Raw genomic sequence first — 25,926 nt, 5'->3', positions numbered from 1 at the left:
ACTACATTCTTCAGTTATAGTTTCAGGTAGAGTATATTTTAATAGAATTTTAATTTAGTTACAAAGATATATAAGATGATAAAAATTGGAAACGATGATTTCCCTTGATATTTTCCCTGAGGAAAAATCGTCTTCATATGATTTCAGAAATCTGTTACTAGCAGATGATTCTAACACAACCAGTATTTGTAATTTTTAATAAAATTGTATTAAGAAGTTACAAATATTACAAGTGTAACATGGAAAGAAAAAAAATATATATGACAAGAAGAATGAATACATTATTTGTATTATATTAAAAATAAATAACAAATTAGACGTGAATATACGTATGTATAGAATCTCGTTAATATTATTGCTTGCAGCGGTAGCGTACAGTCAGTCTTTTCGTCGGATCTACGATCGCTTTATCAAACAGCCTGCAAACGCTAATGGCCCGTAAGAATCCACGGAATAATAATGCACTGACGGACGAAGAAGTAGTCGTGTTCGTCTATCAGTTGCAGGAACGTCGGAGCGTGTACTGCTTTTTCAATGAGGATTCGAGAGCCCGATTTGCATGCACGACAATTACCAGGCATCGAATCCATCAGAGCGAAGCCATCGGTCTCATCGTAAGAGGAAAGGATATAACGAAGATACTGGAGAACAAATAAAATAAGGAGAGGGGAAGTGTGCATGTACGTATATGTATGTGAGAAAGAGAAAGATAAAGAAAGAGAGAGAGAGATAAAGAGACATAAAGAGAGAAAACAAGCTCCTTTTATTACGCCAACAATATTGTTTAATCGAGTGTTTCCGAATGAGGGTTTTTTTCTTGCTGTAACAATATAAGACAAATATCAAGTATCCTTTTATGCTATTTATACACAGTCCACTAGTTGTTTGTGCTCATCCTTATTTGCACAAAATTGTTTCTTAATCAAAAAGAACATTTTTATTAATATAATCAGGTAATAAAAAAATATATTGAGAGAAAAGCAAGTTTTATTTCAGTCATGCTCTCTTCCTCCTAGATTATAATTACGTAATAATATAATAGAGAGTCAATTTGATTCCAATAATAAGTAACATTATATAATCAATATTAATGTTGATAAATTAAGATATTTCTTCTTTTTTTTTTAATTTTGAACATATAAACATGTTGAACAAATTTGAAATACTTGCTCATAAAAAAAACTCCAATATTAATATTTAAGTACGTATTAAATTTATGCTTATTAATATTTAAATACATATTAAACTTGCTTTTTCATAGGACACATTTCCCCTCTATCTTTTGAAATTGTTGAAGCAATTCAATCTGTACTTTTTAACATAACAATAACACATTTTCTAACATGTTGGAGAAGCAATAATATGTATTTTTGAAATGTATTGTACAAGCTAATAAATATAAATCGAATTAAATATTTTTTTGCAGACACATATTGATTAAAGCACGGGAAAAAATGCGATAATCCGATCTCATATCTTAATTATACATGAGTATGAAGATAAGAACGCAGATGGTAACGGTATAAATAAATGATGTAAACAAGTTTATATGATCGTTAAGTCTGTTTTTTAAAAATATTGTTACTGAAAAAATCAGGCTTATTCGCTCATGTATATACTTATGTTAAAGATTTTGTATTTATGTAATCTATGGCATGCAGTCAATCAAATCAAGAAATCAAAGAATCACTAAGCATTATTCTTTTTTTCTGAACTTTATCATAAATTTAAATAATATCTTGGTTAAATATATCAATGATAAACAACAATTTATAGTTAACTAACAAAACAAATTTTCAATACCAAGTAAAAATTCTTTTTTACTTTATTTGTATATGTTTAATATTTAATATTTAATATTTTATATATATATATATATATATATATATATATATATATAATATAAAGTAATTAAATTAAACGTAGATTTCTTGCAAATAAAAACAATATAAATGTGTCACACACATATATATGATATCTATAATATAAAATTACTTGAGTAATTAAGCTTTATTCTTTTCTTCATTTTTTTAAAATATATATTGAAATAATTATATATAAAAGATCAATTCTATAAAAAACACAATTTTTACTTTTTAGATATACTAACTTGGATACAATAACAATTTAAAATTATTTGAAATAAAAAGAAAAATATTAAAATATTACCACGATCATCGGAGTAAAACATGGAACAATTGTTTTACGCAACAAGCATCAAGTTTATGTAAAGATAACCATCGCATTCAAATAATTGTCTATTTTTTTATATATAATTGTATAAATATCTATGTGATAAAAACTGTAGAAAATAATATAAAATTTTATGCAAATTACACTGTCCCACAATGATTAGTTCACTTAAAGAAAAATAAACAATGTACAAAAATATCTATTGTGAAATATGAATTCTTCATTATAGAATAAGCGATATGCCATTTTTCCATAATTTTGTACGATTTTGTCAATTATAAATTAACGATAAAATTTTATTTGTTTTTAGTATTTTCTAGTATAAAATTAAAGATACATATATCGTTATAGATTTCACAAGGATTAAAATAGTTATGATAATATATTAAAAAAGAAAGGGTTAAAGAGGAACTAAACGAATCAGCTGTGTCAAAAAAAATTAATAAATATGTTGAATATAATTAATAGAATATAATTTACAATATAAAATATAATTCAACCCTAAAATCGTATAAATTTAATATTATAATTAATCGTATAATTTAAATATTATATGAAACTAATTTTTTTATCATGAAAAATTTTTAGTGACTACAATTCACATTATACGGTATAATTTATGAAAATAAAGATTTTAATTCTACACGAGGCAAATTTTTATTTCAACCTATAAATTAATAATTAAATTTATGACTCGCGAAATATTTTAGATTTATTAATAAAATTTAGATTTATATCAATAAAATTTTGACGCAGCTGATCCAACTAGTTTCTCCTTGAAGCGCGTCCCGAGGCTCTTGAAAACTGAGAGCGCGACATCGAAGGCACCGACTGCACCGGTTCACCCTTCCGCATGCTTTTCGGACCTCGTGCAACAACGAGATTAAACGGCCCTTCTGTACACGACGGCGCGTTACTTACGCAACGTTATGTGCGCGCCGTTGAAGGGGAGAAAGCGGCAACAGGGAGGAGGGGCGCAGACTGGGACGGAGAAACAGAGGAAGAGAGATAGGGACGCACACAGAGGCACAGAACTCGACAAAAATATAGAAAGAGAGAAAGAGAGAGAGACTTCACGCATACACACATGCAAAAAATACACACACTCTCTAGTAAAGGATCCGTTCACAAAGCATATCGCGTGGGACAAACAGAAGTGCGTTCAAGAAAAGAGATTCGCCGAAATTATATTGCATCCTTTTATTATTGCATGTGATTTTTTTTTAATATTAAGTCTTCGAAGGACTGAATTTTAGGCTTTCTATCTTTAAGATAATTTTGAACGTAATTATCTAGTTTTAATTGTAATTAAATAAGTTATATTCAAATTATTTAAATGTACACATGCGTTCAATTGAGTGAAAGTGACAGTCGAAGATCTAAGAGCATATTAAAGTTTAACAAGAGAGAGAAACCTGAGATACTTTTGTAGAATAGATATATTATCTATTTATCATATATATGTATATTTTAAAATGTCCTAAAATCTTTGATTAAAATTTTGTTTGTTCAACTTTTTTAAATGTCCACACATCTAATGTTTAAGATAAATAATTAAAAATAAAGAGATGTTCACATTTTTTTATAATTGAATACATATTAATATTTTATTTATAATTATAATTATATAATTATATAAAAATCTTGTATATGTGTGTCTGTTAGTAGATGTTTATTTAAATTGAAATAAATTTTTTCAATTTAGCTCGAGTTTGATTATGTAAATTTTAACATGCTTTACTTTACAATAAATATATTATTACAATTTGAAAATATTAATTATTCATAAATAAAATTAATAACCAAATCAACAATCAACCAGTTTAAAAAGCTTTTTTAATAATCAATATTACAATCAATATTACAATTTAATAATTCAATATTTACACATATATTATATTTTCATATACATATATTATATTTTCTCGATATTATATTTTGTAAATATTCTGAGTAATTAATCGAGAAAGAATGTCAAATATATTTCTTTCATAAAGATCCTCTCATCTTTACTTAAAGAAGCATGACATGGATCTATTATATCTATTATACCCTTAGATGAGAGAAAGGTGTGATATTTTTGCTCAGTTATGTTGCAAAAATAATTTGTCTTGTTTGAAATCAACTAAAGCTTTGCATTGCTTTTATTTTTTGAATTTTAACGCACCATATATATAATATAAGCACTATATATGCTGTGCTAAATTAATGAATGAGTATAATATAGAGTTAGTGTGAGTTATATACATTATATCAATTTTTAAAAGACACTGCATGCTGCTTCAATGTTCATAAATTTAATCTAATTTTAGAAACAAGATTTCGTTGACAAAAATTTTATATAAATAATTTATACGATTTTAATTTCAAATAATAATTTATTAAATTTATTAAATAATAAATAATAATTTTATAATAATTTATACAACTTTCTCTCCATATAAGATAATAATATTATAATTAAATATAAATTACCATACACATTTCTTTCATAATCAATCTAAATCATAATTATCATTCCAAATTTTCATGAAACCTTAAACTCACACTATACTCTACTCACTCATTACGTACAACCTGGACCAAATTATCGCGTCCCAAACGCATGTATCGCAAAAAAAATGTGGTGGCCTACGAGTCCACGCTTCCAAAGTAGCAAAGGTATACATACCGTTGACAGAGTACGATGCGTAGAAGAGGCAGAGGAGAGCCAGGGCGAGGAGACTCGCCATGCCGCCGTCGCGGACGCCTCTCATCTTCCCTGAGCTTCCACAGCCGGTGGTCCGCCGTGATGATCGGTGCTGTCCGCCGTCGCGGATCCGCGGGGGGATCGTCGTCCCCGCGACACCGCCGGTGCCGATCGTCGCCAATCACGACAGATCAACGCCGGTCGCGACTGACAATCGCAAGTCGTGCGCGTGACACGCGGACGGCGACGACCGCTGGCGTCGATCGCGGTATCATCCTCCGGCGATCGCCGCCCGGGGATGAGGCCGAGGCGAGGAGTCGCCCCGCCGGCGTGACACTTGTCACCGCGGTTGTTGCCACTGTCGGTGCCGTTGACGCGCGGCGCTCACTCGCATAAGAGCCACTTGCTCTCCGGGATCGAACGCGGCTTCCAACCGCGCCGCACGCACCTCGCGCACGGCACGCACCTCGCGTCTTCCCCGCGAGCCTGTCGTTCACGGTTTAGCGTTTACGGGGCCGTCTGTTCGCATCGCCCGCAGCGAATGTCAGTCTGGATAGGGGCTCGAGTGACACCGGAATTATGTCACCGGGTGGATGAACGAGGAGAATGGTGATTCCGGGGATGGTTATTCCGCGTATTATGGCGATTCTTCAGATGCTCGTCGCCATGGTGCGACGTCTCCGTCGCGAAAGATGCGCCGCCATTTTCCTACCGACAGGCCCGGTCTATTGCCCTCCGACGAGCACGCTGAGGAACCAGGAGGAATACGTATCTCTCGCTCCGGTGGAGATATCACTGGCGATCGTGCGTCAGCGCGATTCCATCTCGCGGATACGACGCCTCGCCGCGCGTCATCCTCCTCGTCGTCGACACTACCTTGCAATTTCGGCGCAATCTCGACGCGACTGTCACGTATCTCGCTCGTGAAAACGACCTTGCGCGCTGACCGTCGAATAGCGACTAATACTACTGCCACTGCCCAGTGATTCCAGAACGAGGCGCTACTGCCAGAATCGCGACGCAAGCACACGTAACCGGGGGAGGTGGAGGGGGTAACGCGCCGAGCGAGACGTCGCGTAAGCTCGGCCAACCTCGGGGGACAGAAAAGGACGGATGTACTGTGTTTACTGTCTCCTTCCCACCAAGCCGGCTACGAAGGCGAAGGGCAATGCTGCTCACTTCTTGATACACGTTAAATATTTTTTGTTTCTTGTTTATTTAATATAATATTTAATAAATATACTTCACATATGAATAATGTATTTTAAGATGAGATAATTTGAAAGTAAATGTTTTATTAAACATTTTACTTTTCATACGATATATTTTTTCACATAAAATATTACATAAATATATATATTAAATATCTATTTGTGATATTTTTTAATATATTTAGCTTAGTATATGTTTTTCATTTTTTACACAGGATGGAAAAAAATTGTTTGAAATGAATGATATAATATGAAAATTCTTTTCTTATTTTTTAATTTTATATAAATACTAACTGAAGAAATTATTAATTTCTATCAAAAATTACATCAGTATTAAATTGTCAAAAAGAGAGAGAGAGAGAGAGAGAGAGAGAGAGAGAGAGAACAGAGAAAGAGAAAGAGAGAAGACGGGAATAATAAAAAAATTAAATTTAACAAAATAAAATACTAAAATTTAAATTTATATTTATATTAAAAATTAATAATTTAAAAAATTACTTTTTTATTTATTCCAAATAAATTTTGGATCAAACTCCTAAAACATAGTATATCATCAATCGGGCGCTCATATAAAATTATGAAAAAATTAATTAACGTTACTAATTAAAATAAATTTTTCAGAAATTTTAAAATATAGCAGTATTCCTTAAACAGATCGCATATATAAAAATTATAAATTAATTAATATTGTTAATTATAATTTTTAATTAAAACTTTTTTGAAAATAAAAGATTGCCTTAAAACTATAGGAAAAGTATAATAGAACATATCTTCATTCCGATATTAAATTTTTAATCAAACTATCAAAACATAACAGTATACTATCAATCGAGTCCTCAAACTCTTTAGAGAAAATAAAAGATTACGGTCAAAAATATACGAAAATTATAATAGAATATATCTTTTTTGCTATTGCGAACAGTTTACGCTATATACTATTGATATTAACGACATTGCTGGGCCTTTATCAATTAATAATATATAATAATAATGTTCAAAGTAAAATAAATTATTTTGTATTGTATTATTGTTTATATAATAATAATTGTTTGACTCATCTTATAATACGTTTGTAAAAAAAAATTTGTCTGTAAAATATGTCATACTCCTAAAGCAGAAATATACAAAATATCTTGTTTGAAAAAGATATCCAAAAAGACTCCCATAAATGACAGGTATATAGGATTGTATAATATGACATGTAATAAAGCTTCAGAGGGAGGTAAAAATCCACATTAAAAATCTAACTTATTAATGATACAGTGTGTGAAAAATCATTCTTCATTCTCTTCTATATTATTTTTTTTATCGGTATAAAATCCAGTTCGTTGAATTTTTAGTTAATTTTTTAGCATTTTAAAATATTAAAAAATTATATCGTTTAGAGCATATACAACACAAGTCAACAAACATCTTCGATAAATCGTTTCGCAGATATATATATAAACGTGCATATAAGTATGAATATATCATTAAACAGTGTCACAACTTGGTAGAAGCAGTAACTCGCTAATTATTAATATGATACGTTTATTAATCACGAAGTAATTTTATTAATTTTTCAAATAACATATAAAATGTTATTCCTTATTATAACGCTTATGAATAAATAATAATATTAAGATATATTTTATCATCTGATTTTTCTTAAATATAAATTCTTTTTAAATTTTATTCGAAATATTTTTGATAATGTGACAAACGTAGGAAAAGTTTTTAAACATTTTACAATTATCAATCTTTTAAATTCACCATTTTTTAAATGCGATATGATATTGCATACACATACATACACATGTATTCTCTTTTCTAAAGATTAACTGTATTGAAATTGATAGTATAAATAAATTAGTGTGAAAATTCGTAAATAATAAAATAAAACAAAAATTTTTGTTTTACATCAAATGTTTTATTAAACTGCGTTGAGGTGAAAAGAGAGTTGGGCGAAATTAACCTATAATACTCATAGATAATATAAACAAGCTCTGTCTTCTACCATTTCGCCAGGGAAAATTGACTTATATTAATATATATATATAGCACCTATGATCATTTTTGCTTGGAAAGTTACAATGAAATTTTCAGTTTTTTATTACATACTAATAATATACTAATAATACGATAAAATCTCATAATTAAACCATAATCAATCTCACAATTAAATATAATCAATTGAGATTTTAGATTAAACATAATCAAATCTCATAACTAATACGATCTCATAATTTATGTATGTGATAAAAAATGTAATATGTTTTTTTCAATAATTTGTTCTAAGATAAAAGTTACATGGTTATTTAAAATAACATTTAAAATAACGTTATTTAAAATAGCATAGCAACATAAGCGAATCTAGCTTAGTCTAAGAAGAAAGTCTAGAAGAAAGCTTAATCTCATGAAAAATAAAAAAAATACTCATAAATAAAAATAGAAGATAAAACTTCTTTTCAATATTTTTCATATGTTGTAAAATACACTTTTGAAAAATTTAATTCATTCTGTAACTTCTTTTTCCTAGCCTACATCAATTACAAGAAATTGATACAAACTTACATATTAACATAAATGTTGTATGTAATCGCATGTTATTATGCCGTTCAGTCAATTATTTATAGGTTCATCAAAATATGAACATATTCATTAAAATATTTAGATTCTTATGTCAATGTCTTACGTTCTATATACATATATAAATGCATTCGTATATCTCTTATATCTAGATTAACTCAACAAAATCCTTGTAATTGTAAATATTATGTATCAAATTGGAAGTATTGCTTATATAAATTGGTCTATTTTTTTTTTCTTTTAAATTTGCGTCTGGCTACCCCACGCTCTCGAAATCGCGGATCTTGTGAGTTTTTTACCAATAGTCTGAACTACAAAACCGATCCTTTGCAACCTATCATGATCTAAAATCTTTCTTCCGTCAAAAATGTATGCTGGTTTCATCATGCCTGCGTAAATCTGTATGTAATTCAGCTCCTAAGAATTGCACATTAGATAATAAAATAGTGATTCACTTTTTTATATAAATATTATATTAGCATAATATCGAATGTCACGAAAAAAATTAATCAATTATTGCATCATTAATAAATAAATTTCAAATTATTTGGATTGAATGGTTAAATTAATAATATAAATATTCTTATCAGAAAGAGAAGTTAATATTTTTACTTTATCAATCAAAGGAATTCCATTTCATAATTATAAATTATTAAAAGATAATACTCACGACAAATTCGTCCCATTCAGTGCATAAAACTATCGCATGTGTATTTTTTGTAGCGCTATAAGCATCCTTATAAATACTGATACGACTTTTTACGTCTTCGGGATTGCTCGTAACACTCGGATGAGTCAAGTCTTGAATGATTTGAGTTTCCTCGACCTACATATTAGAAAGTCGTAATGCATTCATTGACAATTATTCATTTGATAATTATTCATTGACAATTATTCACTAATGAAATGCTTTTTAATTTTCGTGCTACTTTATGCAAAAATTATATTATTTAACTCTGGAGCATTAATATTAAAAATACTAAGGATTATTTTTTTTAATGAAATATAATCTATACATAAAATTTTGTTTAATACGTAATAATTTAATAAATAATTAACTAAATGTTTAATAAATAGATCTGCTAATAAACAAATTTATGTCACTTTAATGAAAATTTAAACTACACTTATAGCTTAATTATGAAATTAAACACATAAAAAATTTGAAACTTTATTTTTCAAAATTTTGAAAATACAATTATGTAGTGTGTAATAAATTTTCATTTTTTATTTTTTAGAATTTAAAACTTAATATGAACAAATCATTATAATAAACATTCAAAAATGTGATTTATGATAGTTTGCAATTTAATCTATTCGCATATCAAACCGAATATACATAACACCTGGAACTGATGGAAGAATTGTAAAAAGAAAAGAAGCTAACCTTGGGATCGTAAATATGAAGTACGGCGCCTTCGTCCAGCAACGTCTTAGCGACATGAATCGCTGGTGATTCACGCGTGTCTCCTGTATTTTTCTTGAAGGCAAAGCCTAGCATGGCAATTCTTTTATCCGTCACGGTATTGAAAAGGGATTCTATGACCTTTGCGGAAAACCTTGACTTCTGATATTCGTTCATATCGATCACTTGTTGCCAATATGCTGCTACCTCAGGCAAATTCAAACATTCGCAAATGTACACCAGATTTAGAATATCTTTTTGAAAGCAGGAACCACCGAAACCGACCGATGCATGAAGGAACTTAGAACCGATCCGTGAATCAAGTCCGACTGCTCGAGCGACCTCAGATACATCGGCACCCGTGGCTTCGCATACAGCCGACAAGGAATTTATGCTGGATATTCGTTGTGCCAGGAAAGCGTTTGCAGCCTCAAATCAAAGAACCAAATATGTTTATCGCAATGCAGTTTATTATAATTTATTATTTTATTTTTTAGGATTGTAAAATTCCAAATCTAATTTTATTAATAAATTGTAATGATTTATATATTAATAATTTGTAAAAATGTATTAACAAACTGTAATACAGACTTCGGGCGCTAATAATTTATTCAAAAAATTAATTTTAAAAAATTATAATATTGTAATAATATTAAATTGTTAATACTTTTGGAAAGTATCTAGCAAACTTTAGTATAACTATAATCAAATATATATATATATACACACACGCACACGCACACACAATATAAATTAAAATTCATTTTAATTTATTTTAATAAATTAATTTTTTCTTTTGATGCTGCAAATTACAATATGTTAATGTTTATTATAATTAAAATTTTAATACGTAAAATACATGTCACTTCAATGAGTCGAAAATTTAGTTTAAAATGATAATTTTTATATGAAAATTTTTTATATTGAATTTAATCTATTTAGTGGCAGATTTTTCATTAAGCACAACAATAGGCACACATTGAAGACCTCATTGCAAATCAAATCTCAAAATCAAGTTATATATAAGTATGTCAAAATGACAAATTCGCTATTAAAACTATTGCTAAATTTATCTGTAGCTAATATGTTGCAATAAAATCTGATTTGTTTATCTAATTGTTTATAAAGCGCAATGTGTTATAAGTAGTTAATAAAATTAAATAAAATTTAAAAATAGCTTTTTAAAACTTATTCAATTACTTAATGACATTGCGCTTTATTATGATTAAAACATAGAGTAAATTACTCACCAACTTCGACAGTTCAGAACTCCATGTGTTAGTTGTTAAAATATTTTCTCTTGGAATCCAATGTTCGTAAACTTTGCAAAGTTCTTCAATGGCTTCTTGTCCTTCCGGCGAGTCTTCCCCACCAATCAGTACTCGATCTGCGTTTACCAAATCTTCTATAGCGGTTCCTTCAGCCAAAAATTCCGGATTCGAAAGGATCTGAAAAATAATTAATATTTGCATATAAACATGATTAAAGAGATGGATCTCAACAAACACGCAGAAAATAAATCAACACATAACGCGCGATAGTGAAAAGATTATAATACCTCAGCAAAAAAAGTCATAAACAATCACGGATGAAGCAAGAATGTTACCTTGAAAGACTGGAATTATAATATAAACAGGTATAAAATCATGTAGCTGGCGATTCAACAATTAATCATGATAATGGGCATAGCAAAGACACAGAATATAATCAAAACTTTGCATATCATACAGATGAGATTGAATATTTCCATTTTAAAGAATTCAATAAAGCATAATTTTAACGCAATATTACGTTACAATATTGAGGCAATTAATAAATATTAAAGATAATTATAGAGCGAAAATGATACCATGAATATGAAATATACTAAATCATGTATATGTATGGAATAGTCAATTAATTTAAGTTAAATTAAAGTTGCATTATGAAAGAATGTTATCTGAAGGAGGTCATTCGCTTTATATTTAGTATATGCAGCACTTTATATTTACAAATTGTATAATATTAATATATATATATATATATTTAATAACATTTAAATATAAAAGGACACTAAATGATATTAAAAATATATTTTAATTACTCATAACTTATTAACTTTTAATTCCACGCATATATTTTTTTAAAATGATAAAAACAAAATAAAGGACTTTAAAATGATAAAAACGAAATAAAGGAAGAAACAAGAAAATTATTAATTTTTAAATTGCGATTGCAATAACAGGCGGCAATTTTACCTGATAAGAAACGCCTGGTTTATGATTGGCGTGCAGGATATTCATGATACTCTCGGCCGCTCGTACCGGCACAGTACTCTTTTCAACAACAATTTTATTTCCCGTGGCGATTTCCGCGATCATTCTTGCAGCACTCTCCACGTACTTCAAGTCCGCTGCTCTTCCTTTGCCATTGCCAAAGGTCTTTGTTGGTGTGTTTACTGAGATGAATATCAAATCGGCCTCCTTAATAGCTGTGTCGATATCGGTGGAAAAGAATAAATTTGTTCCACGACATTTTTGCACCACTTCATCCAAGCCTGGCTCATATATCGGCAACTTTTGCGAATTCCATTGCGCTATTCTCTCCTTGCTTTTATCGACGACGGTTACTTGAATTTCCGGGCATTTCAACGCAATAACACTACATGTGGGTCCACCTACGTAACCGGCTCCAATGCAGCAAATTTTCCGAATTCTTGTCATTTTGGTCAGCTGTAATATAATGTAACAAATTATTACGTTTTAATTGTGTTTAAAGTCACATTTATGGGAATTACAATTATAAAATATATAGAATAAATTTTATGTTGCGATAAAGATGTTATGTTATCAAATTTTTCATCAATTCTTATATGCATGAGAAAATAATATAAGTATTTCTTTGTAATTTTTCTTTTTAATTGAAAATAAAATGTCGAAAAAAAGAAAAATTACATTGATTTTGTTTTCTATTATAATTAATGATAAGAATTTATAATCAGTGATTTCCAATTATATATATTATCAAGTATGACCAATATATTATTTGCTTGATCTTTGATATAATATATTATTTTAAATTAGTAAAAGATCACCTTAAAATTTCATATCAAGCTATGATAAATTAATATCTTAGATACAAGATAATATATAATAATAATATACAAGAGTTTATTATCTGATAAAACTAATCCAATAGATGGTAACATAGATAAATAAAAAATTTTGTATGATAATCTATTACAATGTACATTTACATATTTAAAATTTATATATGTAAAAAATTCAATTCCAATTATATTAAACAATTTTTGTTGAACAATTTCTTGCGATAAAAAAAGAAATATTATTAAAAAAAATTGGATATCATATAATAAAAGTATATTCATAAAATTAACATAAAATTCAGAAAAGGATTATTTTCGGCTAATGAACAAATATTCTAAAGTAAACATTATCCACCCTTGTAAGAAAATATTTTATAATAAAAACTCTTATTATTTAAATGAATATTATCGCCAATACCGGGAAACAGATAAAAGTTTATTTACCGACTTTTAGTAATATATACGTCAACGGAAGTACAAATACATCATCGACCTATTTCTTATCATTTGGCGACATCGAAATTTTTTCTTTTACATACTTTACATATACTTATCGAGAATATTATTTATAATTTATTATAATGTGTCAGAAAGGATTATATCATGTTAATTATTGATATTGATATTGACGTTTTATCATTGATATTACATATTCTAGACACGTACTGAGAGAAAACTAATAAACTAATAATAATAAATAAATAAATAATGATATTCTCTTTCATTTATAAAATATTTCGGAGCACGCGCTTCGATTCGCCTGAGAATTCACATAATTTGTTTTCTTACTCAATTAAAAGAGTGGACTCTTTTATAACCAGCGAAGATGTGACATGAAAACGAGCAAAGAATGTCAGCTGCAGTTTATCACGAACAGAACGATGTACGTAGCAGAGAGAATGCAATTTCATTCATAGTAGAATATCGCAGAGCAATGATGTTAATTTATGTTGAACACACTTTTTACATTCTGGCCTCTTTAAACACTGCACATCCGTCATTTCGGAACTGTAGAATGAGATGAAGTAAACGTCGAAGCTACGAGGTCGCTCCGTTGCCACGTCAGGATGACGTAAAGGCGCGTGCGTAAAGGATTGGCAACATTGGCGAATAGGTTCATTTTAATGAAAATATGTCACAATGAATAAACATGTAAATAAATGATTTTTTTCACTGTTGTTCGAATTTAGAATACATATAATTATATATTATTTTATAATATTTATATATTTTATTATTTTATTATATTATTTATTTATGATAACTTCTAGTCATTCGTAATTTATCAAAATTTCTAAAAATCAAATGTGTAATAAAAATAAGTAATTAAAGATAAATAACAAAAATAGTGATAAGAAAAATAAAATAAAAATTTAATTTAATTAAATTTTAATATTAAAATTATATGTAACATCCAAAAAAAAATTGCTTATTATGAATATATAATGAAATTATATATTGCAGAAAATTATTCACACGCAAAATATATGTGATTAATATTTAGTTAATATTCTATAACTAATGATAGCCAAAATATCTGCGCATATCATTTCATATAATCTTAAATCATTTGATTTCACGAATTAATTTAATTTGATAATGAGTCTCTTATCAAATCTATATATTATTGATTAATTTTTATACAGAAAGATAGATAAAAATATAAAAATAGATATTACATGTTAAGAAGTTGTGAAATATAATAATCTATCCATATTTTTCATGAAATCGCTAATATACAATTATTTGAATATTTTATATTTTTTAATATAATGTTTATAATAATATTTTGATGTTTATATACAATACTATTAATAATTGAAAATAGATAGAATTGTACGCAAAATTGAATTAATTGAAATGAAATATTGATCAAGAATATATAGAGAGCATCATGTATGTAACTACATATCAAATTATGATAATTTATGATAATTTTTCAACGGCATACGTAATACAAAATATGTCATTAAAGTCTATTATTTGCAATCAAGCGAGACGTATATAAATAATGATTCGATATATAATGGTTAACTAAATGGATCGTATTTTCTCGTTTATATATAGGCTTATATAATTAAGATAAGTGCAGTTGATATACAATTTCAGTTAGATACATACAATTTTATTTTTAGATCTTACATATTTATATAGCGAACATTGAACCAACTCGTATACATATGTATTATATATTAATTTGAATATATTTTATCTCTATGTAATATGTAGAGATAATTTCATTATCTTGCGACTATTTTAAAAAATAGTCTACACTATCGCGTAAACTGAAAGCACGAAATAATGTTATAGATAAAAGCAATAATTGTAAGTTATTTTATTAAGCATACATTTATTAAAATATTTTATTTAAGAAAGATAATATTATATACTAAAAAGAAAATATTGTTTGAGTAGACATGAATTATGCGAACAGTAGCCGTATATGAATAAATAAAAAAACTTAACAAAATGTAAGTTAAGAAACCAAATTTATAAAATCTATTATAAACATATAAAAAATGATTTTTCTCTTTATAGGAATTCCAAAGAATTTTAATTTATTTTATTCACTTACTTGAATAGCAATCACGATAATAAAATCTCTCTTACATCTGAATATGTGTTATATCTCAATATCCGATTTTTAGAAATGGCAGAACATGTATACGTTACATTTATCAAATGCTTACATATATAGTAACTGTTGCTATTTATTATTATGCTTTTGATTATTATGCGTCTAACTAAAAAATTCTCAAAATGTCACAAAATTTTTTTCCTTATGATTCTCATATATCTTTTGGTAACATATATATTTTAAATATTTTATATATGAAAGTACTTCCTCCCTGTAATATGTTTATTACCATATACTTTAATAATGCGTTTTAAAGAAATCGAGACATATTTATAAAATGTATAGTGAAATTAAATAAATTTATTTATAATTAACTTCACACCATTTTAATTAACTTTCACACCATTAACGAAGATTCTTCATTGTTTTGGAGTACATTCAAGATTTCTTTAATAAATTTTTTTTAATAAATAATTTGATATTTATAATATTTAATATTTAGAAATAAATTAGAATATTTTATTTTCAGTGATATTATATTTTATTTCCAGTGATGATTGATAAAGACCATCACGTGGTGACGATGGCGGTGATAACGATTTAATATTTGACAAGTTTAATATTTAAAGAATGTTTGTCATTTTATTGCGATAAATGGTGATAGTACGCCGACGACCTAATATTTAATAATATATGAATAAAATATATAGGTAATATACTCCCATATATATTTTTTTCTTGTATTATATTTCAAAGTAGAAGAAACTAAATGGCGCGCGCACAACGCGCGCTTTATAATGTTCTAGTATATCCCCATATAATATATAAAAATCTAGTAACGTTGTCCAACTATTCAGTCAGCTGAATGTGACCAATGGCTGCGTTCAGCAGAAAAAGCTGCTTTGCAATTGTGTAAAATTCGTGAGCCTGATTGGTGTATGCTCTTAATTTTGACTGAATCTAAGAGCATACACCAATCAGATTCACGAATTTTACAACAGTTGCAAAGCAGCTTTTTTTGCTGAACGCAGCCAATGAGAGTTTTCTATCCAGAAAACGGGTAGACACATAATTGGCTATCGGATAGAGAAATTTTTAAAGCCCCGAAAATTTTTCTATTTGACAGCCACATGTCACGTGCTCTGTTTATGGTGTTTTTTGCTGGAAAATTTCCAAGTTGTACAGATCGACACTAATTTTATTGGCACATGCGCAAGATGAAGGCATGATGCCCGAATATCTAGATTCAACTCTAACTTGAAATGGAGAGAATATGACGTTAATGCAATTTCGAGCAGCCTGTGATCAGCTGATTCTTTCAGATATTTGCTCTTTAACTAACTCATTCTCAGAAAACGATCGAAGACGCGGGGAGGGGAAATGGGTTTTCGAACAACGGGATCCCCGCCGTTATTGGATGATATGAATTGTTTGCGTCGTTCATTTCACGATGGATGCTTGACGTTCGAGTACTTGTTGCAACGGTGAAAAATTTTTCGTGAGCTTGTTTTTATAGTGAGTTTTCATCGCTTTTCGACATCCTAATCAACAATATTGTGGCACGTAATTCTTCCTCGTCGTGCCAAAAATGACCGCATTCAGTGCATTGTCCCTTTTCCGAGAATAAATCGAGCTACATCCAGTCAAATCACATCATGGATAGCGTGACAGTGAGTAGACTTTAACCTCGTAATTTTCCATGTGTTTTTTTTTTTTTTTTCGTGAACTCTGTGCGTTCTTAGTCATTGCACTCTTTGTTAAACAATCTTGCAAACAATCGGTATCACCTGTTAACACATGCTTCGATTTTGATGTTATTTTGTCGAAAATCGAATTATAATTGTCAAATATTGTTAATTAATATTAAATAAAAATAAATATTGTCAAATTGTCAAATATTTGTTTGCTGTCTTCTATATCTTTTTACTGTTCAACTTTTACTATTTTTGATATACTAAAATTTCAAGGTAAAATTCTTTATTTAAAACATTTTATTTAAAATTTATTTAATAATACAATTTTTTTCTTTCAAACTTTATTAAACTTTATGATACTAAATAATACAATTCTTTGCTTGATTTTAACAGATTTTTAGTTTAAGATCTTATTTAACAAGATATCTAGTGTTCAAAATTGAAAATATACTATTAACTAGTATAAAAATTATATTTATTTTTAAAAACTTTAGTGTCATTGTAGTAAAATTATCATTGCATTTGATTTTATAAATTTATAGAACTTTGTATATGTGTACCAAATCTTTATATCTTTAGATCTTTTCTTTGTGTTTTTACTTGTGTTACTTCATATATTTATTATTTTTCTCATTGTGTATATGTGTAGAAAAATAAAAATGTTATATATATATATGATTGAAATGACATTTTCCTTCTGCAAACGCATTGAAATAAGATTAATTATTTTCATTAAAACTATGTTAGGAATGGAAAAGTTTTGTTCCAATATGTTCGAATATTTTAATAGATACATCTGATATCTGACACTTCTAATTAAAATGTATATTAATTATTTATATATTTTTTTTAGATACTCTATTTAAAGTATTATAGATAGCATCTTCTGATATTGTGTATAGATATATATTTCAAATATTATTATAAGTTTTATATTTTCAGGGGATAATATACGCAATATGTCGAGGATTTGTAGACAGTTGGAGGGGTGCTGTTGTACTCTTTTACATGGATAAACAAATCAATGAGAAATTAGTCATAAGCTCTTCTACTGGAGCAGAACTGAAAAAGAGAGACTTGGCTATACAAAATACTTTTAGGCACAATAATCAACAACGGTATCTTTATTCTTACTCCATGTTTGCCAAAAAATAAATGTAAAAATACATATAATATTTTATCATTGCAGAATTTATTAGTCTATGTATGATTTTAGGAAATCTATGGTAATGAGAAGAACCATTCAATGTTGTGCATTAAATGGTGGTGTGTTTTGGGCTAGTATAATAATATTTGAATATGGACTTCTACCATTTGTCAAGTATTTACTATCTATTATATTCGGCCATTCCCCTGGTATGGCTCTCATTGTATGGTCATGGATTCAGCCATTTTTATCTTTGACATTTGGCACAATATGGGTGCTACCACTGTTTTTGCTCAGCAAGATAGTTAACAGCTTATGGTTTCAGGTATGTATTCATATATGTGTATATATAATTTTTTTGCAAAATAAATAATTTCATTGTATTATAATATTCATTATATAATAAAATTATTAATATAATATTAATCAATAATAAAATTATTATTATTAAATATACTTTATATTATATATTATAATATAAAAGAATATAGTATATTTATAAACTATATAGGACATAGCAGATAGCGCTTATAGATACAGACAAGGGAGACCATTGCTTTTGTCAAGTGTAAGCAGACTGATAGCTGATACGCTTTTCAGTGTATTAGTTCAAGTGTTGTTCTTGGGACAAGGAATGTTGGTGTCCAAAGTTCCGTTACCATTATTAGGGGATATACTTGCCCTTATTCATATGTGCCTTTTATATGCTCTCTATGCCTTCGAATATAAATGGTTCAACATGGGTTGGGAGTTGCATAAACGATTAACTTTTATTGAAGGCAACTGGCCATACTTTTTAGGCTTTGGTATGCCATTAGCGGTACTTACTCAACTGCCCAGCTCGTATGTTACAAGGTATAAAATAATTGCTATCTTTTTGAGAAAATTAAATATTATCTTTTATTTATTAACGTTTGAAGAGAGATATTTTTCTTTTATATTTTAACCTGTCTTTTTTTAAAAAATATAAGATTTTGATAAATTCCCAAATACATTACAACTTATATTGGAAATTTTCTATTAAATTTTCCTTAACTTTTTTTATTGTAAACACACTAATTTTCAATATAAATGTATTCTACATTTGTGCAATTAATTTGTTGAAAGAAACTGCAATTTTCTAAAGCTCTCTTTGTATATTTATAAAATATTTTATTTTCAGTGGCTGTGTTTTTTCTATTTTATTTCCACTATTTATTATAAGTGGAAACGAAGCAGAACCTGTAACTGGAACATGGTATATCTTTAGATTATAAAATATATGTATATATTTCATGCAATATTTCATCGATTTAAAAAATTTAACATAATATAAATAATTTTTCCAGTGATTACCAACTGAAATTATTTTCGCCAGTAATCGCAATTGCAAACACATTATTTAATAAAACCATTGGGCGAGCCAATAGGCGGTGACAATGAAAAAGAAAAACGAGGAAATGCCTAATTTATGCCATTTGCATGTTAAGATGCACATACAATTTATCAATTTGTTACAAAAAATTTCATGCAAAAATAATAATTATAAAAATTAATATTTAAAAAATATTTGTATCTATTACTGACTATTGCAGGAGATAATTTTATTTCTAATTATTTAGTTCGCTTACAAATTTCTCAGAAAGAAATATAAAAGATGTTCATTTTTTTGTTGAACCAAATTAAGATAAGCTTATAAATTTTATATTCATTTTTATCAATATTTGAAAAGAATTCGATAATATTTTAATTGGAATGCATCCAATCAGTACAAAGATATTTATTTACGCATATTTAATAACGCACATATAGCTTATTTATATATGTGATTTTTTGTATTTAATAATACTAATATATACGTAATAGCAAACCTGAAGTTATATATTTCTCAATTTTTATGAGAATTTATATTTTGAGCTTTTTATGCAATAGCTAGTCATTTTTTAATATCTATTTGTGATCTCCGATCGGCGCTGCGCTATAGGTATATTATAAACATGCTATAAAAATAATGTTCTATGACATAATTTATATATACAATATATATTCAATTTAGTCATCAAGAATTCTTAAATAGTTGAAAAATATTTTAAATATTTTAAAGTAATCTTATAAATATAATATAGTGTTTTGCACTATTTTAAATTTTTTCTTTCTTAGGAATGTTGTATTAAAAAAAAATATACTTAATTCATAGATATTTTAGATTAAAATGTCGATTGTCCATACAGTGATATATTATAATCTTATCAGTTTTGCAAATTAGCTGTATGCTTAAAGAGTGATGAAACAGTTAAAACGGCTCTAGCATTATTTGCACTTACTATGTAATTATGTAACCATGTTATGACAAAACAAATTGCAGATGGTACATTTTTATTCTATACATTTATCATAAAATAAGATTAAAGGAAATTTAATAATAAGAATAATGTTTGATCTTAACTTTATGGACAATCGATTGTACATACACACAAACATCAATAGAAACATTTTAATCAATTTAATTTGTTAAATCTTAATTAGATATGCATTGTGCCATACATATCAATTACTTGAAGGATAATTCGTCCGAAAAATGGGTTCATGTAAAATTAAGATAAAACTATACTCATATGATAAACACTGCTAATAATGTATAGTACATATTTCAATTTGTATAATACATGGTTAGAGAAGGTCTCTAATGATTATATATAATGATTATATATATTTGTCATAAAAATTGATCATTTTATATACATCATAGCTCAAATAAATATTACAGAATTATTAACAAGTTTTCGATTTGCATTAGCAATTTCTCTTAAATATAATCCAATTATACAGGGTGTTTCATTTTAATCCGACCAGTCGAATATCTCGAAAATCAAGCCCGGGAGAGAAAAATATTTCAGACAAAAGTTGTTTGGTTTCGAGGGGGCCATAAGATGGTATCATTGGTTTGACCTTGAAGAGTCATTTGAAGGTCACGTGAAGGTCACTTCAATTTTTTTAAATGGAACACCCTATATATTTTTGCACACTCTTGTAGCTTATCTCGAGAGCTTTCCAAAACACTATCATTAAGTACCTTTTCGTTAAGTACTTTTTGAGTTATGAGGGTTGAAATAATTTCTTAATTTTACATAAACCGTAAAATATCTTGTAAAATATTCACTTTTCGATTATCTTACCTTAATACTTTTATGTACAAAATAATGAGAGGAATCAATTGGTGTAAAAAAAACACATAGTTGTTTTTAAGAAAAAATATGGAATTGTTAATTGCAAATTACATATTTTTTCTTCAAAACAACTATGTGTTTTCTTTACACCAATTGATTCCTCTCATTATTTTGTACGTAAAAGTATTAAGGTAAGATAATCGAAAAATGAATATTTTACTAGATATTTTACGGTTTATGTAGAATTAAGAAATTATTTCAAGCCTCATAACTCAAAAAGTACTTAACGAAAAGGTACTTAATTATAGCGTTTTGGAAAGCTCTCGATGTCAGCTACAAGAATGTGCAAAAATATATAGGGTATTCCATTTAAGAAATTTAAGGTGACCTTTATGTGACCTTCAAATGACTGTTCAAGGTCAAATCATTGTCACCATCTTATGGCCCCCTCGAAACCAAACAACTTTTGTCTGAAATATTTTTCTCTCCCGGGCTTGGTTTTCGAGATATTCGACTGGTCGGATTAAAATGAAACACCCTGTATATTTCATAAATATAAAAAAATATAATACTCCATCAATATCAAATAAAATTAAATGTATCAAGAGTAAAAACTAATAAGCTATAATATACGAATCAATAAATCTTTTTGTTTAAATATATTTTGTGGAGATATGTGAAAAATTTTATTAATTTTGAATCATGTTTAATTGTATGTTAGGCTTATAATATTAATAATCATGCAAGAAGGTCTTGAAGTGTTAATAGATCATGATCTGAAGGTTCTTCTTTTACCCTATAAGAATTTAAAGCATAATGTCTGTGTAATGCTGCAAAACCAAGTCCTGGATCAGTTTCCATTTCTGTTACTGGACTTGCAGCTCGTTCAATGACATGATTTTTGCTTACCTATAATGTATAATTTCTAATTATGTAGTGAAATTATATAGTGAATGCTTGTTAACATTTTAAAGATTTAAAATATGATATTCTAATATATCATAATGTTTCTTAAATCATTTCATGAAATGAATATTCCATTTAATAAAATTTGATATAGAAATGTTTTGACAGATGATTTTAAACTATTGTAATTGTGAGAAAGAGCTTATATTTTACAAATATTTTTTTTTAATTCTATCTTGTTCATGATTAAATATAATATATAGCCTTAAATTATTATATATACATACTTCAAAACGTTGTTGTTTGTACATAGCTAATTTGCGCGTTCCTGACGAACTTTGTATTAAATTTTGTATGGTGGGATGAGAAATTCCAAAGAAATCTGCGCCCTTTGGTGCTATCGAACAAAGCATTGGAGAAATTGCTGCTAAGAGTTTTGAATGACATTCGTCAGGGCTACATCCGACTAATGGTTGATCCAAATCATTATCAGATACTATTTCAAATCTATAAAATTATATGTATTTATATAATTGTATTCTCTTAAGAAAATAATTATTTTTTCATATTATTTCCTTAATCTTATACCTAGGTTTTGGTCCACCATCTAGTATTTTGCAGGTATATAAACTTTTTGTTCTTGGATCTCTTAAATTGGCATACACTCTTGTACTACAATAACCTACTGGAAATATAAGATCTTCTGTGTGATATGCAATTCTGTCTGATACCACTTCACCAAGAGAATATATTGTAAGATCTCCTAAGGCTGCGGGAAATATCGGCCTTCCATGTACATCTAATGGAATCGATTGCACTACTCTTCTGGCAGTTTTGTTATATCTTTTGGTCTTATTCTTTGACTCTGCAAAAAAATACAAATTGTATCAAGTATTGCTAATGCATAAATATATTTATTATCTATATTAAAATCTTAAAGTATATTTTTTAAACTTATTTTTCTATACTCAATTAACAATATATTATAATATACAAAGAAATACCTGATCCATCTGTGGAAGTCTTCTTTTTTACCGCTTTTTTTGGTGTAGTGCATTCTGGATTAAATGATGGTGAATTTATATTATTTGATTGTGAACGTGCTACCAGAGAGTTTGATTCCATTTCTCCTTGATGTTGACATAATTTTCGTAGAAGAAACAGTCTCTCTTCTTTAACAACCATAAGATTTTCTTGCATATGCGCAACTTGATCACATAGAGCTGCATTTTCCTGCATTAAAATTTAAATTGTCTTTTAAATTTACAAATAAAATGCAATATTAAATATATTTTTTAGTCAAATTGCAAGTAAAGTTATAAATATTAGTATAGACAAGATTAAAACTTACAAAAACAGTATTCTTCACAATCCTTTTGAGTTTCCTATACTTTTTCTTATATTTTAAATTTAATTGTAATTCAGTATTTTTATGATAATCATTGTAATAACTATCGTATGCTTGAGCCATATTATAATATTGTTAATAAAATATTGCACGTGTATAAATTAAAAAATCACCGTATATTATCGTGTTATATTTGATTGACAACACCACGATAGAGGTTAGGAATTCTAGAATTTCTGTTGATTTTATGACCGTGTTCCGAAATTACTGCCAGTACTGCAAATTCTATAGTGCACGTTACGTATATTGGGTCTGTTCTTTTTAGCTGCACTGCTGCACTAGTGCAATAAATTGGAAAGAGACAAACATACTTTTTTTCACTCTAACTAATTGCACTAGTGTAGCAGTGCAGCTAAAAAGAACAGGCCCATTATATATTTTCAGTGCTGGCAGTAAACTGGCAGCAATTTCGGAACACGGCCTATATAGTTACTAGAGAGAAGACTGAGAGATGTCATGGCCTGTTTTTAGGTGATCCCTGAAAGCGATACTCCCTCTATGGACATTGAAAACGTGGACATGAACTACAAAGCCAATGTCCATGAATGTTCTCAGAGGGTAATATATAATGTGCACAATTTCTGGTTTTGTTCCGTGCTATGTGCACGAAATGTCGGTAACGCACCAGTGCTGTATAACAAGATACTTATGTATGTAAATTGATAGTAAATAAATTATTCAATCGCGAAAAATACTGTAATATTCAAAGATGAAATAAATATTTTTCTATATTCATTGTCATATTTATATCTTTTTATTTACAAAACACAAAATGCCTGAAATGCTGTGGGATAAAAACATTTTTAATCGTATTTCTATAAATCTTCTTAATTAGCAGTAAACTGATCTTTGATATTTATCAATCATTTTTTTAATTATTTTAAAATTTAATTATTAATAGATGTATAGAATTTGTCAAAAATTAATCACTGATTCTTCTGAAGTTTTTATAATTAAGACTCGAAAAATATAGATGTTGCAAAATATTTTAAGTCTCTTCCTTTATATAAAATATAAAGAATTCATATGTTCCATTCTAATATAGCTAACATTATTTATATATTTTTATTATAATTTTCATATCAGCATAATACTTATGTGCTTAATACTACATATAATACAATGTACTGAATTATAAAATTTAATATAATTACAAAATAGTATTACTATTAATAAATAGGTTGTATGCATACTGTCTTTTAGTTTCTAATCATTTCCAATCACTATGCATTTCTATCCAATATATTCTCTTCTTCGAGTTCTTGGATTATTATGGTTTATTGTATTCCTTTGTGTTAACATCATAAAAATTACCATCACTTGTCATGCTTATTTCTTCCTATGGAGTCCATCGGAATACTTTCTATGGACATTTGTTCTTAGGTATAGATATTCAAATCACTGTAGTTGCCTTTTTCTATTTTCTCGATTATTGTCCCTTTTTCTTTCATTTTATTTAAAAATATTAATATAAATAATATAACAAATATTTATATAATCTTGGTATCTCTCTTAGTCTTCCCCTTCGACCTGTCCGCCATGGGTGATCCTATCAGTATAATTACGGTCGGTATTCATAATTCACTTTTATATTTAAGATCATAGATACTTAAAATTATCTTAAATATAAGAAAAGTCTATATGAATATCGGCGTATGTTACCGCCGGCATAGCTCTCAGGTTCATTAGAGTACTCAAACCTATTTAGCCCCGCCGGGGTAGTGTTGGGCTCTCACACATACATAAAATTTCGTATTACATAAAAGTACATAAATTTCGTATTACATAAGTACATAAAATTTCGCAAAAAAATTCGTATTACTATAAAAATTATTGAGTGTTAATAATTTAATTTTCATCCTTATATAAATAAAATGCCTATAAAAAAAAAACAAA

The 25,926-nt window shown here is 27.9% G+C and overlaps 4 protein-coding genes across 9 annotated transcripts in view; 1 reads left to right on the top strand and 3 right to left on the bottom strand.

The window, feature by feature from the left end:
* Babo (TGF-beta receptor type-1 babo) overlaps nt 1-5,869 on the bottom strand; it is a 37,864-nt gene extending 31,995 nt beyond the window's left edge. For all 4 annotated transcript variants that reach the window (XM_083100597.1, XM_083100598.1, XM_083100595.1 and 1 more), the window contains exon 1: nt 4,865-5,869. In XM_083100597.1, the coding sequence (XP_082956723.1) occupies nt 4,865-4,949 (85 nt within the window). In that variant the 5' untranslated portion in view covers nt 4,950-5,869. The remainder of the gene's footprint in view (nt 1-4,864) is intronic.
* A 2,698-nt stretch (nt 5,870-8,567) lies between these two features.
* On the bottom strand, nt 8,568-14,217 carry Sgl (UDP-glucose 6-dehydrogenase sgl). Of its 2 annotated transcripts, none has more exons than XM_083099825.1 (6): nt 14,112-14,217; nt 12,304-12,777; nt 11,317-11,514; nt 10,049-10,495; nt 9,332-9,487; nt 8,568-9,078 (listed from the first exon to the last, which is right to left on the bottom strand). In XM_083099825.1, the coding sequence occupies exons 2-6, from the start codon at nt 12,766-12,768 to the stop codon at nt 8,902-8,904; spliced, it is 1,443 nt and encodes a 480-aa protein (XP_082955951.1). In that variant the 5' UTR covers nt 12,769-12,777; nt 14,112-14,217; the 3' UTR covers nt 8,568-8,901. The 2 variants fall into 2 exon arrangements, with proteins under 2 accessions (XP_082955951.1, XP_082955950.1); XM_083099824.1 differs by having other exon boundaries at nt 13,941-14,215.
* Nucleotides 14,218-16,954: 2,737 nt separating this feature from the next.
* Nucleotides 16,955-21,331, top strand: Tank (EI24 domain-containing protein tank). Its single transcript, XM_083100032.1, has 6 exons — nt 16,955-17,399; nt 18,366-18,541; nt 18,640-18,895; nt 19,082-19,425; nt 19,733-19,807; nt 19,899-21,331. The coding sequence occupies exons 1-6, from the start codon at nt 17,385-17,387 to the stop codon at nt 19,984-19,986; spliced, it is 954 nt and encodes a 317-aa protein (XP_082956158.1). The 5' UTR covers nt 16,955-17,384; the 3' UTR covers nt 19,987-21,331.
* A 642-nt stretch (nt 21,332-21,973) lies between these two features.
* On the bottom strand, nt 21,974-24,442 carry LOC145972053 (transforming growth factor beta regulator 1). Of its 2 annotated transcripts, XM_083100270.1 has the most exons (6): nt 24,342-24,442; nt 23,974-24,255; nt 23,627-23,855; nt 23,211-23,487; nt 22,910-23,129; nt 21,974-22,625 (listed from the first exon to the last, which is right to left on the bottom strand). In XM_083100270.1, the coding sequence occupies exons 2-6, from the start codon at nt 24,091-24,093 to the stop codon at nt 22,455-22,457; spliced, it is 1,017 nt and encodes a 338-aa protein (XP_082956396.1). In that variant the 5' UTR covers nt 24,094-24,255; nt 24,342-24,442; the 3' UTR covers nt 21,974-22,454. The 2 variants fall into 2 exon arrangements, with proteins under 2 accessions (XP_082956396.1, XP_082956395.1); XM_083100269.1 differs by having other exon boundaries at nt 23,974-24,429.
* Nucleotides 24,443-25,926: the final 1,484 nt, after the last annotated feature.

The sequence above is a fragment of the Camponotus vicinus genome, unplaced genomic scaffold (assembly GCF_025532165.1).
Source record: "Camponotus vicinus isolate PSW18456_S1 unplaced genomic scaffold, iyCamVici1.0 SCAF_5, whole genome shotgun sequence".
Taxonomy (NCBI): Eukaryota; Metazoa; Arthropoda; class Insecta; order Hymenoptera; family Formicidae; genus Camponotus; species Camponotus vicinus.
This window is presented reverse-complemented; position numbering and strand designations above follow the sequence as displayed.

Excerpts from the sequence above, each read along its gene's own strand:
- Sgl (XM_083099825.1), bottom strand. The coding sequence starts at position 12,768 with ATGACAAGAATTCGGAAAATTTGCTGCATTGGAGCCGGTTACGTAGGT. Across the intron at positions 11,515-12,303 it reads AACCAGGCGTTTCTTATCAG|ATCCTTTCGAATCCGGAATT; the intron begins GTAAAATTGCCG and ends ATTATTTTTCAG. Across the intron at positions 10,496-11,316 it reads GTTCTGAACTGTCGAAGTTG|GCTGCAAACGCTTTCCTGGC; the intron begins GTGAGTAATTTA and ends CTTTGATTTGAG.
- Tank (XM_083100032.1), top strand. Across the intron at positions 18,542-18,639 it reads AGGCACAATAATCAACAACG|GAAATCTATGGTAATGAGAA; the intron begins GTATCTTTATTC and ends GTATGATTTTAG. Across the intron at positions 18,896-19,081 it reads TTAACAGCTTATGGTTTCAG|GACATAGCAGATAGCGCTTA; the intron begins GTATGTATTCAT and ends TAAACTATATAG.
- LOC145972053 (XM_083100270.1), bottom strand. The coding sequence starts at position 24,093 with ATGGCTCAAGCATACGATAGTTATTACAATGATTATCATAAAAATACT. Across the intron at positions 23,856-23,973 it reads TTGTGAAGAATACTGTTTTT|GAAAATGCAGCTCTATGTGA; the intron begins GTAAGTTTTAAT and ends ATTTTAATGCAG. Across the intron at positions 22,626-22,909 it reads ACAAACAACAACGTTTTGAA|GTAAGCAAAAATCATGTCAT; the intron begins GTATGTATATAT and ends TATACATTATAG.